The 20,015-nt window shown below is 42.2% G+C and overlaps 2 protein-coding genes and 1 pseudogene across 6 annotated transcripts in view; 2 read left to right on the top strand and 1 right to left on the bottom strand.

The window, feature by feature from the left end:
- Window positions 1-1,092: 1,092 nt before the first annotated feature.
- On the top strand, window positions 1,093-6,040 carry LOC136951298 (galectin-9-like). The gene is made up of 8 exons (XM_067245643.1): window positions 1,093-1,235; window positions 1,479-1,567; window positions 2,160-2,367; window positions 3,300-3,419; window positions 3,611-3,826; window positions 4,581-4,669; window positions 4,911-5,067; window positions 5,173-6,040. Exons 1-8 carry the CDS (start codon window positions 1,200-1,202, stop codon window positions 5,317-5,319), a joined length of 1,062 nt encoding a protein of 353 aa, XP_067101744.1. The 5' UTR covers window positions 1,093-1,199; the 3' UTR covers window positions 5,320-6,040.
- Window positions 6,041-6,081: 41 nt separating this feature from the next.
- On the bottom strand, window positions 6,082-6,907 carry LOC136951300 (phospholipid scramblase 2 pseudogene; annotated as a pseudogene).
- Window positions 6,908-8,491: 1,584 nt separating this feature from the next.
- myo18ab (myosin XVIIIA b) overlaps window positions 8,492-20,015 on the top strand; it is an 84,349-nt gene continuing 72,825 nt past the window's right edge. For all 5 annotated transcript variants that reach the window (XM_067245656.1, XM_067245655.1, XM_067245654.1 and 2 more), the window contains exons 1-2: window positions 8,492-8,530; window positions 10,359-11,550. In XM_067245656.1, the coding sequence (XP_067101757.1) occupies window positions 10,519-11,550 (1,032 nt within the window). In that variant the 5' untranslated portion in view covers window positions 8,492-8,530; window positions 10,359-10,518. The remainder of the gene's footprint in view (window positions 8,531-10,358; window positions 11,551-20,015) is intronic.

The raw sequence follows: 20,015 nt of genomic DNA, 5'->3' as shown, positions 1-20,015 counted from the left end.
AATATATTCTCAGTGGTCTATCCAGGTGGTTTGATTCAACCAAAAAATACCGGATGATGCTTGGGTATTCAATGATTAATAAATAATAAATATTATTGAATATTTTCTTCTATCATGTCAAATGACAAGTCTTAAGTTAAAACTCAAGTTTTAACTGTATTTAAAAATGATTACTTCTTAAAACCATAATGCGGAACGTAATAAGTAGATCTATGGTCTCTGTGAGGGGACTAGTAGATTCATTTTGGGAATATTTATAATAAATAATGCCTGTATTTCTGTGTTTACATGTAATTAAAACAAGTACTTTGTGTCACCAGTCTCATTTTAAAGGTCTGTATGGTGAATGGGTTGTGAGATGTGTAAAAGTGTTATTCAAGGTCACTGACCAACTTCCTTGGTAAATGATTGTCGGATATGTCGGAAAAACCACCCTACACTGACCTAGTCCTGGTCTGGTTCACTTAAAATGTTGCGCCACCACTAAAGACTGCTTCCAAACTCATCGCTACGCAGCAGATACTCTCAAATGTCAAGTGCACAGCTGAGAAAACACCCATAAGAGTTTTAAAGCATCCTAATTTGAGTAAAGACAACAGATTTCAAGTGAACTAGCATTAACCGCAACCATTTTACAAACAGAATGTATTAAAATGCTGCAGCTAAACAGCAATGTATGCTGATAATGTCACCCCTGACCTATGTCAAGTAGGCCTATAACCTATTACTGCTATCTTGTCACTGCTAAGAACTTGCAGCCTACTTCAATTTAATAACCAAAACCTTAACATTTAAAAAGGTTTTAATGTAGAGTGGATATCATTAATTGAATACATATCATTAATGGTCTTATCACTCTTGAAAGTGATCATTATGCTTTCAGTGCATCCCTACCACTGGCTCCATCCAAGTTGACTAGCAAGAAGGCAAAATTGCAAAATTTGAGTTACTGTTTAATGTAGCAGTAATCCTAATCGGGTACAGTGTCCAAATAATTTTCTAGATATTTAACCAAAATTACTTCCTGATTTCAACACTCCTCCCTCAATACAATGTAATAAAACGAAACGGAAAGTTAGTCGATCTGCAATTCATCTCGAGCGCTGACCACAGCAAAGAGTAAATTAAACATTCAGTATACATCATTAATTTTCCAATCTTCATTTTAGTGTTGACGACTTGAACCGACATTAAGTGAAATGGCATTTTATAACCAGGAACCGTTTTACAACCCGGTAAGAAAATATTTCATACCTTTAAAATGAGATAAATCACGGCGTTGACAGCCCTCAATCAAACCTCAATCTCATTGCCTACGCACTCTTGAAACGTTTATAGCATATCTCAATCAGCTTGAACTTCAGTCGATCTGGTTTACGGATGTAGCCTGTGTAAACGCTAGCTGTGTAATCAATTGTTTAATGCAATTCATATCATTAAATGATTGTCCTTTGATATGATCATTATCCATTTTTTAGAGCATTCCATTCGCTGGATCCATCCAAGGTGGCTTGCAAGAAGGGAAAACCATAACTATTAGTGGTCGAATTTTGCCTAGGGCTGAGAGGTAAATGCCGAATTTGGTGGTGCTTCTACGAAAGTCTATTTGATTGGGCAACTCGGGATACTCTACACTACTGTTTATGGAAAATGAAAGTAGGCTAGTAATAGTTCACTTTGTAGTACGTTACCTGTACAGGTAGAATGTCTCGATCCGAGATAAGAAGGCGAAAATAGGCTTTGCTGTCGACTTGAAAACCGATGTACACTACAGCTTACGTGCATTTTCGATTTCGTAAAACAAAGAAAGACAAACGAAAAAAAAAAAAAAGGTTAACTCGTTTCCTGATAACAGTCAACTTGTTTCCCGTTATGTGAAGCATCATGGGGCAGGCGTGTACACAATGACAGAGTAGCATGAGGCAGCATGTGCTCAGTGTTGCACATTTAAGGACTTATTTAGCTATTTAGCTAAGGATTTAGCTACCTTTAGTTCACCTTCCCTAGCGACACATCTTGCAACTTTCTGCTACTTACATTTGGCCATGTAAGCATAGAAAGTCGCCAAGATTGAACATTTAAATAGTCTGAAGGCAGTATGGCAGTCTTCCAATGCCTCTCTCTTATTGTGTGTATCTGTCTACCTCTTTCTATCCCAGGTTCCATGTCAATTTACAGTGTGGTTCTAAATCAGGGGCAGACATTGCCCTTCATTTTAACCCTCGGTATGACAGCTACCCTGGATACATTGTCACCAACACTTTCCAGCGGTCCTCATGGGGGAAGGAAGAGCGGAAGCAGAACTCACCTTTCACCCCTGGTTCCAGTTTCACCCTCTTGATTATAGTCCAACGTGATTCATACCAGGTTACAGTTTTCCATTTCTCCTTCATGACTACTTCCTTTTTTTACGAGAATGTCAGTAGTCTTGCTCAGCCACTTCTCTGGCAAGTGTAACCCCTTTGTGACCCAATGGTTATCTTATGTCCAGTTTGGAGTGTTTCATTTTGTAGCTCCCTTGTGTTATCTTCGGGTCATTCTGACCCATCAGTCATTGTGACCCACCGTCGTATTGCGACAACTTTACCGCATACAAAAACAAAGTGAAGCATTTTCTTTTAACCGTTGGGCTGTCTCAGACCCCCCATATTGCAAAGGTTAAAAGAAAATTATTTTTATTTGTTTTTTTATTGGTTAAAATTGGGTCAACACAACGATGTTTCGTTATGAACCTTTGGGTCTTGTGACCCGAAGGCAGCACAAGGGTTAAATAAAAGTAATTGTGGCATTTAAACAGTAGCCTTCTGTAGAAACCTCAACTTTAGCCCCATGCTGGTCTCCCATGAAAGGACATAGGTTTCCACACAACACACATTTACAGTTTTCCTGTTAGTGACCTCTGGCTATCAAAGCTAACCTTGCCCTTAGAACCCCCCCCTCCCCCATTCTAAGACTACTTAGCTTTAATAATATTTTTTTCAATAATGCAGTGATTTAAGAGTTTTAAGATTCACTTTTTGCATGTAAAATGACACTTGCATTGTAATAATTCAATAATGTATACTTGAATCCACTCATTAGTGTATATACATTTTTTACTCAACATTTTGTGTTTTTTTCCAAAGAAACGTTTAGCAACTAAACCAAAAAGGATGAATGCAAGGACAATTAATATATACATATATAAACAAAAAGTAATGGAAAGATGTAGCTGAATGAATGCTTACAAATAGCACAAGGGATAGATGACTTGTTCCTCAGGTCCATGTTGGACTCATGGTCTTCCTCTCTTACCTTAGTTGAACGCCAATGGATGCCATGTTATGGATTACCGGCATTGCATCCCCTTCAATGCAGTGGACACCATTTCAGTTGGGGGGAATGTGGAAGTGACCTCTATTGCCTTCCAAAACCCTGCAGTGAGTTATAGCATTGATAAATATATGCTTTTATTACATGGTCTATGATTACTTTAACAGGATTTTAAATGCACTGCTTCATAGTTTATATTGCCATCTGTACGTAAGTACAGGACAATCCTGTTGAAGCAGAAAGCCCTGGAATGAAGGTTTAGAATGATCTTATATATTTTTTTCTTTTTTTACCATAGCCCTACTTTCCTCCACAACCAGCATTTCCTGGATTTCCTGCCCAGCCAGGATTTCCTGCCCAGCCAGGATTTCCTGCCCAGCCAGGATTTCCTGCCCAGCCAGGTTTTCCTGCCATGCCAGGTTTTCCTGCCATGCCAGGTTTTCCTGCCCAACCAGGATGCCCCCCTCACCCAGGATTCACTCCTCAACCAGGATTTCCAGCACAACAAGGATATGTAAATTGATATTGTTCTCTATGAAAACCAGCAATCATTTGCATATGGAAATGCAGGAGGAGAACATTCTAACTGGTTATAACTTGACTCTAGTAGTGTAAGCACTAAAGCCTTGACTCGGGTATTGGTTTAATAATTTAATATTTACTGAACCATGTAAGCATACATCTTTACAGACAGGGACCAGAAACCAAGGCTAGGGACTGGAGACAGAGAGGATAGAACTGTGACAGAAGAACAAGAGGGCTCAACAAGAGGCTGTAGCCTCAACAAGAGGCTAGAAAACACAGACTAAAAGAACACAGAGGCAGTGATAGGACTGGGTACTTATGGAGGTGTTAATTGCACAGTCTCCTGCACACCTGTCTCCACTTACAGAGCAAAGGAGGAGATACGGCAGGTTAGGGAGACCAAATGGGAATTAGAGGCGTGTCAGATGTAACAACATGAACACAGCCAATTATTGTACACAACACATCCCTGTGATGAGAAAACGGTACCCCGAATGGGCACCCTACGTCATAAATTCTACTAAAGATTTTCATCAGTAAGGGGAAAAATATCTAGGATTTATCATAGAATTATACAAAATAACCCTTTTGCAAAGAATTGTTTTATTGATGTGTTTGATGAATTGAGGATTGATGTGTTTAGCCAGGTATGTTTTAACTCTAAAAAGAGGTTTTGGTGTTAACTTAGTCTTTAACTATCATCACACAGGACTGTCACTCACTGTTGTTCCATTTGGATTCAGGTTGTCCCATACAAGACCATCGTTAATGGTGGACTTCATCCTGGCCGGACTATCAATATCCAGGGAATGGCTAGCTTTAATGCCAAAAGGTCTGTCTTGCTTGATTTAAATAATACATTGTAGAAATGTATGTCTAGTTTTATGCAATACATAGTACTGCAACATGTCGTACGGATGTTTGAATGTAAGAAATTGATCTGAATAAACTGTTACATGTCGTTGCAAAGAAGTGAACATACTCCTGTTAGTGATTGCTTGAAAAAGGTCTCATGGTAGATGACTGTGTAACTGTACATGTTTTTAATATGAACTCTGCCTTTGTTTACCTAGGTTCCACATTAACTTGGGCTTTAACAAGGGCATTGCGTTGCACTATAATCCCCGTTTCGATGAGAATGTTGTGGTGCGTAACAGCAAGCTGAGAGACAAATATGGAGAAGAGGAGAGATGTGGTGGAATGCCTTTCCACAGAGGCCAGCCCTTCACGGTACCTACCCACACTCATAAAAGGGATATATTTACAGTGCGAGATTTACTTAGGCTTTTAAAAATAATGTAACATTGCATAATATGGCTTGCTTTGTCTTTTCAGATGATGATTTCTTGTGAGGCTCAGTTCTTCAGGATTATAGTCAATGGGAATCAAACTAACACCTACAAACATCGTCACCCCCATCTCCAACAGATTGATGTTCTGGAAGTAGGCGGAGATGTCACTTTGACCTATGTTATGTTTTAGTTTCTACCTGTGGTTGGTTGGCAGGCAGATAACACAGTATATGCCATTTCTGACCCTGAAGTATTTCTTTGCTTTTGTTGCCCAGGGTTTTCTTCTATTCCTTTTGCTGCATCGTTATCTATAATATCCCTTGATACCACACTCGACTCCAAAAAAGAAACCATGCATTAGAAACAACAAATATAGTGTGTAATTGACAGAATATACACTATTTACATCTTATTTGCAGTCATGTAGGCACTCAGTATTCTTTTATCTATTTCCTAATCTTCTGCAATATTAATCTATGCATGTTGGAAAAACATACAAAGAAATTAACAAAAAATGTGACTCAATATTGCATCAAACACTTGCTTAACCCTTGTGCTGCCTTCGGGTCACATGACCCAAAGGTTCATAACAAACCATCGTTGTGTTTACCCAATTTTACCCAACAAAAAACAAATACAAATAATTTTATTTTAACCTTCGCAATGTGGAGGGTCTGAGACAGCCCGACGGTTAAAAGAAATTGCTTCACTTTGTTTTTGTGTGCAGTAAAGTTGTCGCAATACGACGGTGGCTAACAATGACTGACGGGTCAGAATGACCCGAAGAGAACACAAGGGTTAAGTATGCATTGCATTATAATTGTCTTACTTTACACTTTGTAATACTTTCTTACAATAAACACAAAAAATAAGGTGTAATAACCTTTGAATGCATTGAACAGGACGGTCATTACACAATACAAAATACACACACACCAAAAAAATTCATATAGGCTAAATAAATGAATGAAAAACAACAAACCCAAACAACGAATAACAACACATTTAAATATTTAGTGGACAAATACATCAGTAACCTAACCATTTGATCCCTTCTGTTTCTCAAAAAACATGAAATCGATGAGAAAGCAGGCACCAAGCAGAGAAGCTTTGACCTTGACGTCCAGATCCATGGGAAACGAGATTCCAAAATTGTCTGTGTCGGTGAAAGCTTCCTGTATAAATCCAGACCACTGCTTGCTTATCTGTCCAACCACCACTGACTCATCCAGGGACTTCACCTCAAAGTTGATGTCTCCCCACCAGCTGCAGGCCATAAGCGGTCCTTGGATCCGAAGCTGGGGCTCCCTCCTCTCATTCAGTATGATGAATTTAGGCAGATAAACATGACATTCCTGTATTATGTACCCTATAGGACAACCAGGAGGGCTCTGTACCTCAAGCTCTTGTAAGCAGCAAGGGAAGCAGCAAAGGCTGCACCTCAGGGGACGTGTGACTGTCACCACTTCCTGTCCAAGATTGTCCTTGAGATGAAGGGTGAAAGGTCGGCCCGGGCCGCAGAACATTAGTGTGCAACAGTCATTCTCTTCTGCCACTGCAAACACCTGTTGTCCTACACTGTTCTTTACAGTGTAAGAATTGTGAGTTTCCAAGTTGAGAACAATTTCAGCAATGTGAACATTCTGATGGATCAGAAGCTGGTCTATCTGAGTCAGGTATTCAAGACCAGTTGGGCAATTTGGGGGTCTGTAAGGGGCAGGCATAATCACAGGTACCTGAGGAGGCACAGGATTGATGACATTTTGACCAGGGTGCATCTCTACAGAGTAAACTGGAGTCTGAGGTCCAAGAAAGTTGCACTGAGGTGTTGTTAGTCCCAGCAGGCAATGAGCCTTGAGCTACTGCAACAATAAAATACAAAAATGGATGACAAAAGATGAATAAAAGGTGAAAGGTGTATTCCCCAAATAATAAATAAATCATCGGCTAAACACAAGGAAAAGTGTCATGTTAACAGACAACTGAGGTATTATCGTTTCATGAATTCAGTGATTGGCCTGTAGCCTAGGCTATAGCAACATTAGAAGAAAAACGATATTGGAGAACGATATTGATAGAAAAAGCTTGCCTTTGAATATTTTATAATGTAACGTCCAGCCCAATATAAGTTCAGACTATAATTTGGAGCCGGACAAGTTCATAATTAGGCTAGCTGATCCGTATGCATTTTGCAAGGTGTCCACTGTTACAGTAGACCTACAGCCGGTGTGGTATGAATGGAATTCTGGAATAAACTAATTTGTAAAAATAAAAAAACTCAAGGGGGAGACTCGAAAGTAGGATACGTTTATTATTATTATTATTATTATTATAGCTCCAATTAGCCTACAGGTTCTTAAAAGTTGAACAAAAGAGATCATGTATAGGCTATATGGTAATTTTATTAGAACAAGCCTATATCTTACCGTGAACAAATATGGAAATTAGCACTACAGATAAAACGTTTTGTGTGGTGAGTTTCTGAAAATCCTCGAAATAAATGAAATCCTAACGACCCGAGTGACCAACCCTAACTCTGCACAAAAAGGTTTATTCCAGTATTTTACAGTTTGTAGCCTAGCCTACTACACCTGTTACATCACTGTCTACTGTTCTTCAAACAGCATCGTCTACTCTAGGCTACATCACAAAACACCTTGTTTGTACATAGCCTAAGTGGAGTTGGGTTGTGCTGTCATTTGAATACATTTTGAATGTTAATCCCTTTGCAACGGAATACAATTCAATTGAGGAATACAGTTCTATTAAATTAGATAGTCTATTACAAAATAATTGTTATCCTAATTGTCTTCTGTTCAAATAGACAGAAGATCGCTGATCGCTGTTATTACATCGACTCACCTTATGATTTCTGGCTTCAATTCACTTACTGATGTCAAGGCTTTTTAAGAGCCTCACTTTTGTTGCTGACGATGTAACTAGGCTACGCGTGTACTCAAGTGTAGGCTAGGGTTTCCATAGTAGGCTACATACATTCATTAAACTGTTCTAACCTATGCAGGGTAGGCATCTATGTTAGTCTATACACTAACCTGTGGTTTTAGCTCATCGGTTAATTAGTGAGACCATCATCAAAACAATCAAATCAAAGCTTAAAGCTAAATATTTATCTTAATCTGTAAACCGGTAAAAGTAATGTCGCCTATTGAAGCAAACAGTACATTGAATAGGCCAGCATCTGCAATAAATGGATTTGGCCAGCAGGAAGCAGCGTTCTACTAACTTCGATAGCTCCTAGTGACGAGAGACTCGCCAGCTAATCACACAGTCAGCGCAGCTGCTTTCTATGGTTTTTCTCATAGCGCAAGCTGCACCCATCACAGCTCTAAAACAAAACCCCACCGGTGTGTCAGAAACAGCACAGAGGTTCACTGAAAACGGTAAGCATTCCATCATCTCACAAATATATAGATTTTGCTAGAGGACTTACTGATGCATGTGTACGGAAACATTTTAAGTGGTTGCTTATTATGCGATTTAGTTAGCTATCCCACTAACCATTTAGCAGACACTGGAAAATCACCAATCCCAAATCAGATTTGAGCTAACAAGCTAGCTAGTTGGCTAGCGACCTAAGATTTACAAAGAACAGAGGTTTGCCTGGTCACCTGGCTTGGTACCAGCTGTACGACACCGAGACGTTTGTAGCTTTTCAATCCAGAAGCAATTTTGTCACTGCAATTCTATATACACACACTGCAGTTTCTGATGTGAATAGCTAGTGTGTAGTAGGTCAGTTCTCTATTCAACCTCTGATAAAAAGCTAGCATGCTAGATGGCTGTCTTTTCTTTTTTTGTCCCTGTCCCCTACCCAGTCCACAGTGGGTACATTGGAAATAATCTGTAGAATATTAGGAAGCCCAATTTACAATTAGAGGGTGGCTAACTCGTATTACATGTGTGCAATTAGACGTTTAGCTAAATAAATAGACACCTATCTTGTAATGATTTAAAACTACTTTACTACACAGGCTATAGCCTACTAGCATCTCTCCCTTTCGCCAACGGTACTTGATGAAAACATTGGCACCAGTAAACATGCGGTTGTGCTCTCTTCACTTTGTACCAGTTGATTGCAAATATTCAGGGCCATAACATTCCAATGACCATCAACTGATACCATGGAATGGTTAATATGCTCAAATAACACTTGAAATGTCAAGCAAATTCAGACTGCAAGATCAAGTAGTCAAGTATGCAGCTGTGTAACACCTAGACAGTTGGACTATGTTTCAGTACATTTTAGAAAGATGAACCACAAATCGGTAGTGGCAAGAAATCATTTATTCTGGATCATATTGCTATGGAGTCTAAACTCCCTAGAAAGGCCTGTCTTTCTGCCTTCATGTGGTGTGGATGAACCTGGCCCCGTACCGATGTAGATTGATAAGATGCTGTGGTGTCTCTACCGGTTGGGACCAAATTATTTTGAAAGCTTGATCTTTGACACTCAGGGCTACTAGAGTCAATTTTTACTTTTCACAAAATACTCTGTCTAGCTCTGCTCTCAGTCCATTTGGAATTCAAATTTTAAAACTAATTCTAAGTTTGACAGTACACTACTTCACATGGAATTACTGGCTTTTCATATGCCATGGACTGAGACTCTTGACTGAGGCAGCACCATTTTGTCTTTCTTTGTTAATATTGAATTGGCCTATACCAAGGGTAGCCTACTACTATTGAATGTGAGTGACCATAATTCACCACTCAGCTATAATTTTTGGGTGTATGGTTTTTTGGGTTGCTTTTCTATCTTGTGGAGGTGGTGGGGGTGGTGTTTGAGTAGTTTTGCTGTGGTAGAAAAGGACTTTGCTAATGAAATGCAGGTTTTAGGGGTTCGGTCTATCTGCCCTTTAATGCTGCTGTAATGTCTGTTTTAGCTCTGTGACCGTCAATCTGTACAGACTTTTGACGTTTTGACAATGCACAGCTCTAAATTGGAGCCAGGAATGTGTTGTTTTCCAATGCTCACTTAAGTGTTTCCACAGTTGCGATATGGAATATATTTTCTATGTTGTCTTACTAATGCATTGCTTGAGTAATGATAGTGGTGTTTATTTAGTATTTTTCTATGTTAGTTTATTCTGCTCTCCCATTCATAAACATTCGAAGGATCAATTATATCATGATTACTATTACAAGTGCTGCTAATTGTGTCACCATGCCATATATCTTGATTGTCTAAATGTACTGTTTTGTACCCAGGGCAACTTCAAAGAAGTGGCAGCGTAACTCCTCCATAGGATTGAAAAAAAGACTGGACCCAAAAACTGGATCTCTGTCTCTGTATGGAAAAATCCCTTTGGTGTGAGGAAATAGAAGCCAAACTGGTGGGCTATACTGAGTGGAGCATTGCACCACCATCATGTTCAACCTGATCAAAAAGGACAAAGAGAGGGATGGAAGCAGGAAGGAGAAGACAGAGAAGAAGGACAAGAAAGACAAGAAGGAGCGCATGTCAGCTGCTGAGCTGCGCAGCTTGGAGGAGATGAGCATGCGCCGCGGCTTCTTCAACCTCAAGAGAGAAGCCAAGCGGGACTCCAAGAACAAGCTGGAGATCTCAAACCCCATTCCTATCAAGGTAGCCAGCAGCCATGAGCTTAGTCTCACTGACATCGAGTCTGATGGCCTGAGCAATCGCAGCAGCATGGTGTTGGATGCCGACCAGCTAAGTGCGGCCAGCTCCACCGACGACCTGAAGGGTGAAGTTGGTCCGGATGGCCACCACGGTTCGGTGCGTGATCGCGTGGCCCACTATGGCTCACTGGCCAAGCAGAACTCGCAGATGGGCCAGATCATGAAGCGCTTCTCTTTCTCCCAGAGGAGTAAGGAGGAGAGTCCATCAGAAGGCTCGACACCCTCGGGCCAAAACTCTGCAGCTCCTTCCCCACAGGTGGAGGACAAAGTCTTTGACCCTCAACGCAAGCACAGCCTTCAGCAACAGCCAGTGGCAGCCCCCGCCAAAAAGGTCCGTATCCCAGAGGTGGTGGACAAGACCTTCCCTGCGAACCTCCGGCTTCCAGCTGTCGTCCCGCCGACTGCACCAGAAACCAGGGAGCTGGAACTCCAACGGCGTAACACTGGTGACTTTGGCTTCTCTCTGCGCCGAACCACCATGCTGGATCGCGGAGCTGACGGCGGGGTTTACCGGCGTGTGGTCCACTTTGCTGAGCCTGGTGCGGGGACCAAGGACCTGGCTCTAGGCCTGGTCCCCGGGGATCGTCTGGTGGAGATCAACCACCGGAATGTGGAGAATAAGAGTCGGGATGAGATCGTGGAGATGATCCGTCAGTCTGGGGATACCGTGAGACTGAAGGTGCAGCCAATCCTGGAGCTGAGTGAGCTGAGCCGCTGCTGGTTGAGGAACACGGAGGGCCTGCGCAGGGAGGCCCGACATGTAAGTTATTCCACTTACCTCAGGTCCTTAAAGTGATAACCTGCATCCCATGCACACTTTCATCACTGGGGTCCCTGTCAAGAAGACACATTCTTGTGTAGGTGGTTCTGCTAATCAAAAACGTCCTACATACAATGTTGATGTGGCAATCGTTTCAGGATCGACCAGAACTATTGATTCAAGCTCACTTACTTTTGGTTGTCTCTAACATACATTTTCTCCCTTTATTAAACCTCTTGCAGGAATCTCAGCCTTTGGTGTCTGTATAATAACTCTCACTCTGTCCACAGAACAGTTAGTCAGTTCAATGGGCTTTGGAATGGCAAAAAAAAAGTATCTTGACCCAAGATATTTACCGTAAAGAAAATACAATGACCTTCTGTGCTCTAATGGACTATGAGCTGTTTTATGAGGCTTTCCATGTTTCATCATTCTCTCTTTACACTCTGTAATGTTTATGTTTCACCCATGCTTTCCTGTGTGCGTCTTGGCAGTAGGTGGGAAATGTCACTTTGATACATCCAGATGCTGGAGAGCCAGGAAGTCAAGTGTCAGTGCCAGGTTTGTGCCCTGGTTGATATCGGAAGCAGTTGAAGCTTATCTTATATTTAATGCCCTGCTTCCTACTCAGATAAGGGTATTCTGGCGGTTTGTAGTGTGTGTGTGTGCATATGTGCGGCTGTGTGTGTGGGGGCGTGTATTTCTTTTGCACTGTTGTGCAAACTGATAAATAAAAGGGTGTGTTTTAGCAAACAAGCCACTGTTTTGGAAGTGGCCTTGCATTTGTTTGTCTTTTTCACACAGATAAGATGTTGTTGAAAAAATAAGACGGAACATCTCTCCCTGAATAACGCATTACAGTCCACTGACTGAGCTTTCAGCAAGATCTGCAACCCCTTAATGAATCATTCAAAGTCACATTTGAATTTAATTATACATAGGATGGACAGACTTTTATTAAGAATTATTCGTCAGTTTATTTGTCCATGATTTGTTTTACCTCCCAACTGACTTGTTGCTTTTGATCAACCTCAGGAAAATGGTCATGGTATACAGATGGGTAGATAACAACATCTTATAGGAGACTATGATGCACTTTCTTGATGATAATAGCCGATATACAGCCTTTAGTACAGATCAGCTCCATGAGCTGTAGATTTTAAGGACAGAAAGATCGTCTGTTCTTACCTCAAAATATGCTTTTCTCACAAACTGGTGACATGGTAGCACCATAAACCCCTTAGCCCTCCCATTCTTCGTCACTCTGGAATTTTCGGCATTGTTCTATTTTGGGATTTACCAATAAACAAAGACAGCCTCCCTCCTTTGTGCTTGTACTGGACGTGCACCCTTTCTGTGCTGCACTACAGCTGAAGCCCAAAGCAGAGTTCAAACTACAGCCACTGACTGACATCTACCCAAATCATAGAACTGGCACAACATGTTATCTAAAAGAACCATCATCTGTTGAAGCAAACTTTTTCTAATGCCCTCTTTTAGTTGCTGTGGTCACACTGGCTGTCCTCTTCTATCCCCCCCTCTCTCTTTTAGCACTCCTCCATGCTCCTCTCTCATTTCCTCCCCCCCTCCCCGGTCTCTTCAACACAGAGTCCTTGCTTTTCATTTAGCCTCTCTGTTCCTCAGTTGTTTGTTTGTTTGTTTGTCTCAGTTGGCCCGTGAGACACACAAGTCATAATGAAAGGCACTCTGAAACCTCCCCTCCATATCACAGTTGAGTTCATCTGGAGTTGGACAGTTGAGACTGCATATTTTACCCAAAGAGATACAGAGAAAGTATACATTTTGGGAGAGCAAGTGGAACCCCCTACCACACACACACACACACACACGCACACAATCACAGACTTTCAGTTGGTCCATCCTTGACTCATGGTGGATAAGAGACCAGATTTACTGTACTGAGTGGCCTAGCAATTTCCATAACACGCACAGGAAATGGAAGCTGGAGGGTCTTTGTCCAGGCGTGGATGTGGTGTTGGTTCACTACTGAGTACACAACTTGACATGCAGCACTACACACACACACACACACACACACACACACACAGTGTGTTATTTGTACATCTTTGTGTGTTACTGATTTATGCGTCCACACTAAGCAGGAGGCCTGTCTCAACCTCTATTGTCCAGTAAAACAAATGTCAACAGCTTGGTTGTCCGCTTCAATAAAGAGAACCAACAGCGGTCATTGCTCAGTTCTGACAAAGGGTTGAAAAGGAGCAACGCACAGATTTCTGCCAGGAGGCACGCTTCACAATGACAAGGGCATCTGGCGGCCACTATTGATGCATAACTACAGCATTAGGTTTACATTTCATGCTTGATACTTAGGCATTAATGATGTTGTGGGTTCCAGTATTTGGGCTGGCCTTCTGGTTAATCGTTTACATTGTATAGTTAAGGATTGAGCTCAGATCCAGATCTCCTCTGCTCATGAAAGGGAATTCTATATAAGTGGTTCTATTTTAGGTTTTGGAAGATCTTTAATAACAAAAAAATAATTCCAACTGCAGCACGCAAAAATGCTCCTTTTCCATTGCTAAGGGATGTGTGAGGGTGGCAGGGAATACGCAGGTGGCTAGGTCAGTGTGGCCTGACACACAAATGAAAACACACACACACACACAGTGATTCAACACTGACCCAGGCGCACGGAAAGACCCTATATTTCTACTCACAAGTACATGTGGACAGGATTTCCGTTGACGAGCAGTGAGATGTAGAGACAGGATTAAGCACTGCTTACTCAAACAAACAAATAATTAAATCTATTTTGGTGTGCTAAGGGTCCACCCTGAAAGACTTTCAGTGGCACGTCGCATCTAATAAATTGTTGCAAAATGTAAAGATATCGCCTCGTCCAGCTGTGTCAAATCACTATGTAGGCTACACCTGCCAAATCCATTCATGCAAGAAAATCATTTCACTAGATAAATTGCATCAATCCAGGCATTGTTTGCATTAGGTCACAGGTCATATAGAAGCAAGAATGGACACTCCGTCAGTATGCTCCTTAACAGAGCCAAGTTGTCGCTCGGAAAGCCTTACTGTCCTGTACAGACCCCCCATGCTTTTGCTGGGTTTAACCTAAATCCTCATGCATTTACTGTGCTGCACCTAGCCTGATGTCGAGCACCATGCCAGACAGCCTGTTTTTCCAACTCAGCAGATTCTCCCAAAATGTCTCACACACAAAAATTGGTAACCCAATACACTGACTCAGTGTGAATCGTTCTAGCACGTTGTCCAAAGCAACTGGGTGATCCAACAAAAGTTTTTCCTCAATTTTCTTTATGAGGGAATTGTTTATGTCTGAGTTTTATGATGCACATTAGTTTAATAGCTGTATGACTGCTGTTTCCCCCCAGCCAGCCGTTAGATGCCTGTGTTGTGACTTTAAAGCACCATTGTGGGTATATAGTTGAGGCCCCGGTGTTTTAATAGTCCTCGCTGGACTCAGGTATGATATCCCCTGTGTAGAGTTCTCCAGCCGAGTCCATATGGGTGGGCCCTAAGGCACAAGTGAGTGGAATGCTGCTGAGTGATGCCCCTACGCTGCCTTGTTGTGATGCAGAAATGGAGTGAATTGTAGCATTGTAAAAGATGCTCCACAGAGAGGATTTCAAATACAGGTTTAAATAAATAAAATAAATCGTACGTTTCGGCATATTTGGCTGCAACAAAAATTAGCGACAACAGTATTCAGAGCTTAAAATGTTGTAGTTTTTTTAAACAGGGATTTTCATTGTTGAAACCTGTTGGTACCTGTCACTGTGACCCTTACACTGGCAGATGCTGTAGTCTACAAAAGCTATGCTCCAATATGGTACATTCTGACAACCTTTTTAATATACTTTGTGCATGGGTTCTAAAAGGCTGGGTTGATAAAGATCTTTTATGTTATATGGGTTCCCCATTCTACACAGCTGTGTGCCAGATGCGGCCAACACACACACACACACACACACACACATAAACACACACACAGATGTTTAGGTGCAGCAGGAAGTCTGAGTGCTTTGCATGGAGGATGTTGCACTGGAGCTCCTGGTCTTTGGACCCCCCCGCCACCCCACCCAATGACAAAGAAGTGATTGCCAAACGTCCCATCATTATCCATGGTTAGGATTTTTGCAGGCTGAAATTGCATGGACATTGAAGCCCCGTCCCCCGTCCCCCAGCCTTGTTGCTTTGGTTAGGTTATGTCATAAATTAGCACATTGACAGCTTGGATCTGATTACAGATCATTCTCTTTATTGTATAGAAAACACAGTGCTGTATTGTGCTCTCACCCACTCACAGACAAGATGTATTGTTGCCAACCCTCCTTTGTTCAAAAGTCTGAAACTGGACAGCACACCACATCAAGCCAGCCAGGGCCAGGAGAAAGCCACCTTGCTCTAACTGGTACAAACAAAACCAGCGGTGTGTGTCTGGCTCTTAACGGCTAAGGCCTGGTGAAGCTTGTTTAGGCCTTTTGACCAGCTTGTGTGAAGTTAATGGTTGGCCTAGAGACCAGTAAACACAACACAACTCTCTCTCACACACAAACACACACACAAACACACATAGTTAGTTGTCTTTAGGCTGTATCACCACCACTCACCACAGCATGCCTTGTCGTTGACCCACAGCAAAAAGCCTGCTGGGAACTTTCCACCACATTCCACTGTTACTGTAGCTCCAGGGCTTTTCTGCTGGGCTTTTGAGGAAAAAAACTGAACAGGACCTGTTTTTTGTGTGTCTGCAAGTCACTAGTTGCATCTATAGCTTATTTCATCAAACATTGCAGAGTAACATCTGTTGAGGAAAAAAATACAAAATAGTGCACATATTAACAGTAGCACAAGCAAGTAGTGATTAGCTTGCATTGTAATCAATATTAGTAGCCGGACTAGTTTTGATGATCCTGAATTGATGTTTGTGTAGCTGTAGCCTGTGGGGGTATCTAGGGCCAAATTGCAATATCAGTCATGCCATGCATGTCAGCTCCACTATTGAAACAAACAGTGTGTCATTAAAATAACTGCCATTTTAAGTTTTCATTTTAAAATTGTACTATACATAGATATTTTGTACCAAGTATGCCAATTTGACAGGTCTTATTTTAGATATTGGTGTTTGCTGGACACAGCAAAAAAAGGGAAACATGGGTTTCCCTTTTAGTTGACCAGTTACCAGTTATTTTTACTTGCTTGCTCTCTTTCTCTCTCTTTGCCCCTCGTCCTCTCTGGCAGTTGGTTCTGGTATTTCCTGCTGCCTTGGCATCAGTTCTGAATTGTCTGGGAGTGATATGGTGCATTTGATAATTTCAAATGCTATGCTAATGTTAAAACATCAACTGCTGAATTATAGCCATTCCCCTTTCTCTGTAGCAGCTCCTAGGACACAGGACCTAGCTCTCTGCTATACAATGCTAATAATGTGTCCTTATTAGCTTGGGCCAACTGGCTTTTCATAGTTTCTACAGATAAAAGCATGTTATGTAAACCTATATCTCTAGTCCTTCCTCTTGATCTATCGGTGAAATGCTTTAAAAACCCTAGACTCTGACAGGATTTATTGAAATATATGTGACAGGGACAACCCTCTTCCCTGTTTACCCCCCTCTTCTCTTTTAGAGTGTTTTCTCCCTGCAGGATTTTCCCTCTAAGCACCAGTTCCGGTTCTTCACTGGCTTCCGTTTCTGTGTGAGGAACACTAGTGTGAAATACTGATCTAGAATGACCATGATGCTGAACAAGATGTCTTAAGGTCATGAAACTTGTCTGGTACCTTGCCAGCATCGAGCTGACCTTGCTAGCTTTGGAAATGTTGTGTCCTATGTATCTTCTCTCCAATAGTGTGCTGCCATTATTGCTTATTGGAATGTATGTTGTGATACCTAGATAGATTTGCAATTGCCCTGAGTCTCTCCATAGCTAATAGGAAGGCTAGGTCCCCCGTCAAATGCCTAAACATTGAACCTGTTGCACACGTGGCCCTGCATTCCCTCTTTTAACCAGCAGGGTGAAAAGGTTGAATGGACCCCTAGATCCGTGGCAGTGGGTTACCTCATCGGGCATGGCAACCGTCTCTCTGGCTCCACGCCAAAATCCTGGGCCCATATCAGAATCAGGTCACCTTACAACTTCCTCTCTTACACAAGTGCAAATAAAGTCCCCTGGTTTTTTATCGCTTAGTGTGTAGTAGCACAGGGCGTGTAGCACAGTTGAACGTGTGACAGGGGAAGCAATAGAGCCTGTCCAGGATAGGGCGGACACAGAAAAACTGGCAGCTAGATTGATTTACTTAGTAGTGCACTGTGCTGTATTGACTTGGACCTCTGACAGGTGTCAATATGTCAGGTTTTACCACACATGCTTTTGGGGGATGTTCTAAATAATATCGGTCAATATCGTGCTTGATTGGCGTTATCTCATGGATACCTTTCAAAATATACTGTGCTAGTACAGAAATTGAACAATGCTGAAAAAACTGTACAGCCAACCAATGATCAATCACATCATCATGAGGACTGTGAACGAAATGTTCAATATTAAAGAAAATATGATTCAAAACAGGAAATAATTGATATTGAAAGGTATCTTAGTTAAACAGTGAAATGTTAGTTTTTTCCTCCCCATCCTCGTGAACAGAGCCCTCGCTCCTGCAGTGAGTGACTGGTCAACGGAGGAAGCGGGAGAAACGGGACTCCTCCCTTGACGTTCCACTTTGGTATTTATGGAATTTGCTTTGGAACAAACATGGCACTTCCTGACTTCCATGTCCCTGGAGGATGCTTCGAAAAGGAGGGGGAGAAGGAATGCAGGGAAGAGAATGAGTAATTGCGAAGAAGGGAGGCTGTTTGATGTCTAGTTTTTTTACTGCCAAGGTTACAGATATCTTCTTACAGAGTAAACTTAACACATATTTAACCTCAAGCATTTTTGGGTTGAACCTTGGACTTGCATTAGTGTCAGTAGCCATAATCCTGGCTTGTTTAACAGTGCATTGTAATGGCTTGTGTAACCTCCTGCGGGTAATCACAAGGGGGATGTCCTGTAAACATACAGACAGCCACCTTCCTTAAGAGGCAGGGACACAAACTGTCCTAAAATAAACTTTCTTATTGTTGTTTCAAGTCTTTTTCCTTCAGCCACCCTCACTCCTTCTTGGATTCTCAGACTGCTAGCTGTCCTGTGCCAAGCGACTGTCTACTTTGTTTTCTAGTGTTTTTGTGGCACCTGGTTTTTCACTCATGGAGTCCCCAATCTGAAGGGAAGTATGAGAAGGAAGAAGGGGCAGAAGCCCTGCTGCGGAGCAAGGGCCGAGAGCAGCAGGCAATGCCCCAGTGGCCTCTAGACTCCTTAGTTCCACGCCACTTCCTGTCAGGATAGACCTTTCATCAGTGTCATGAGAAAATGTTGCTCCTTGCTCCTCTTGGGGGGGCGACTGGCCGGCTGCAATCAGACCCTGCCCATCCTGTCTCTTCAAGCCCCCTCCTCACGATTGTGCGCATGCTCCTGTACTCTCTTTCAAACACACAAACACATTTTCCATCTCCTCGTTCGATATTACGATACTCTATTTAAATGACAGTAGTTGGTGTCTACCGAAGCGACCCTGGATTTTGACCATGGGCTTTGTCAGAGACCTTTGTCTATCACCCCCAGTTTTATCCTGTAGACCTTCTGATTTACTCAGGCTTCCTGCTACAGTCTGGCTCCTCATACCCGAGAGAGAGGCGTTAGACAGTGCCCCCTTTAAGACCCCCACGGGGGTCATGAACATTTGCCAATGTGTCGCATGTGTCTACCCAATTCCCCCTCTTCTCCACAGGACAAGGCCTTCATTCCAGGCACACACAGAAAGACTTCTCAGTGCTTGTGGCATTCCCCTCTTCCGTGCATGGGAGGGTGAGGCCCACAGACTGCTACTTTAGTTCTCCAAAAGTGTGGGAGAGAGGGACATGTGATGGGGGGGCAATGAGGAGAGTGAGGGAGAGACGGATAAAGGAAAATACGTCAGAAAAGGGAATGAAGACAAAAGCCATTGGAGGGAAAGAGAAAGATGGGTTGCCGTGATGGATGAGACATGGTGGCCTCTCGTTTTATTTTAAATATGCGAGAGATGGCCGTGTGTGTGTACATGTGTATTGGACCTCCCGCCCCACACAGATGGCATGACTCACACTCCCCTACCAGACAAGCCTGATTTGTTTTAAGTCTAACAAACACATTTTGTAACTCAAATTAACATTGCCTTCGTTCCTGGGAATAGAAAACTCTTGAGTAAAAGAATGGAATGTTTTTTGTCTCCGGGCGGAATTGGGTTGAATTTCCCCCCAACTCAGCGTGGTCCCATATATAGAGATTGTGGTTGGGGTCGGGTATTAAGGCTGGATTCCTCCGATTCCTGATGCGTCCGCATATTGTTACACTCTAGCTGTACATTCGTTGCT

The sequence above is a fragment of the Osmerus mordax genome, chromosome 11 (assembly GCF_038355195.1).
Source record: "Osmerus mordax isolate fOsmMor3 chromosome 11, fOsmMor3.pri, whole genome shotgun sequence".
Taxonomy (NCBI): Eukaryota; Metazoa; Chordata; class Actinopteri; order Osmeriformes; family Osmeridae; genus Osmerus; species Osmerus mordax.
This window is presented reverse-complemented; position numbering and strand designations above follow the sequence as displayed.

Excerpts from the sequence above, each read along its gene's own strand:
- LOC136951298 (XM_067245643.1), top strand. The coding sequence starts at position 1,200 with ATGGCATTTTATAACCAGGAACCGTTTTACAACCCG. Across the intron at positions 1,236-1,478 it reads AGGAACCGTTTTACAACCCG|AGCATTCCATTCGCTGGATC; the intron begins GTAAGAAAATAT and ends TCCATTTTTTAG. Across the intron at positions 3,420-3,610 it reads TTGCCTTCCAAAACCCTGCA|CCCTACTTTCCTCCACAACC; the intron begins GTGAGTTATAGC and ends TTTTTACCATAG.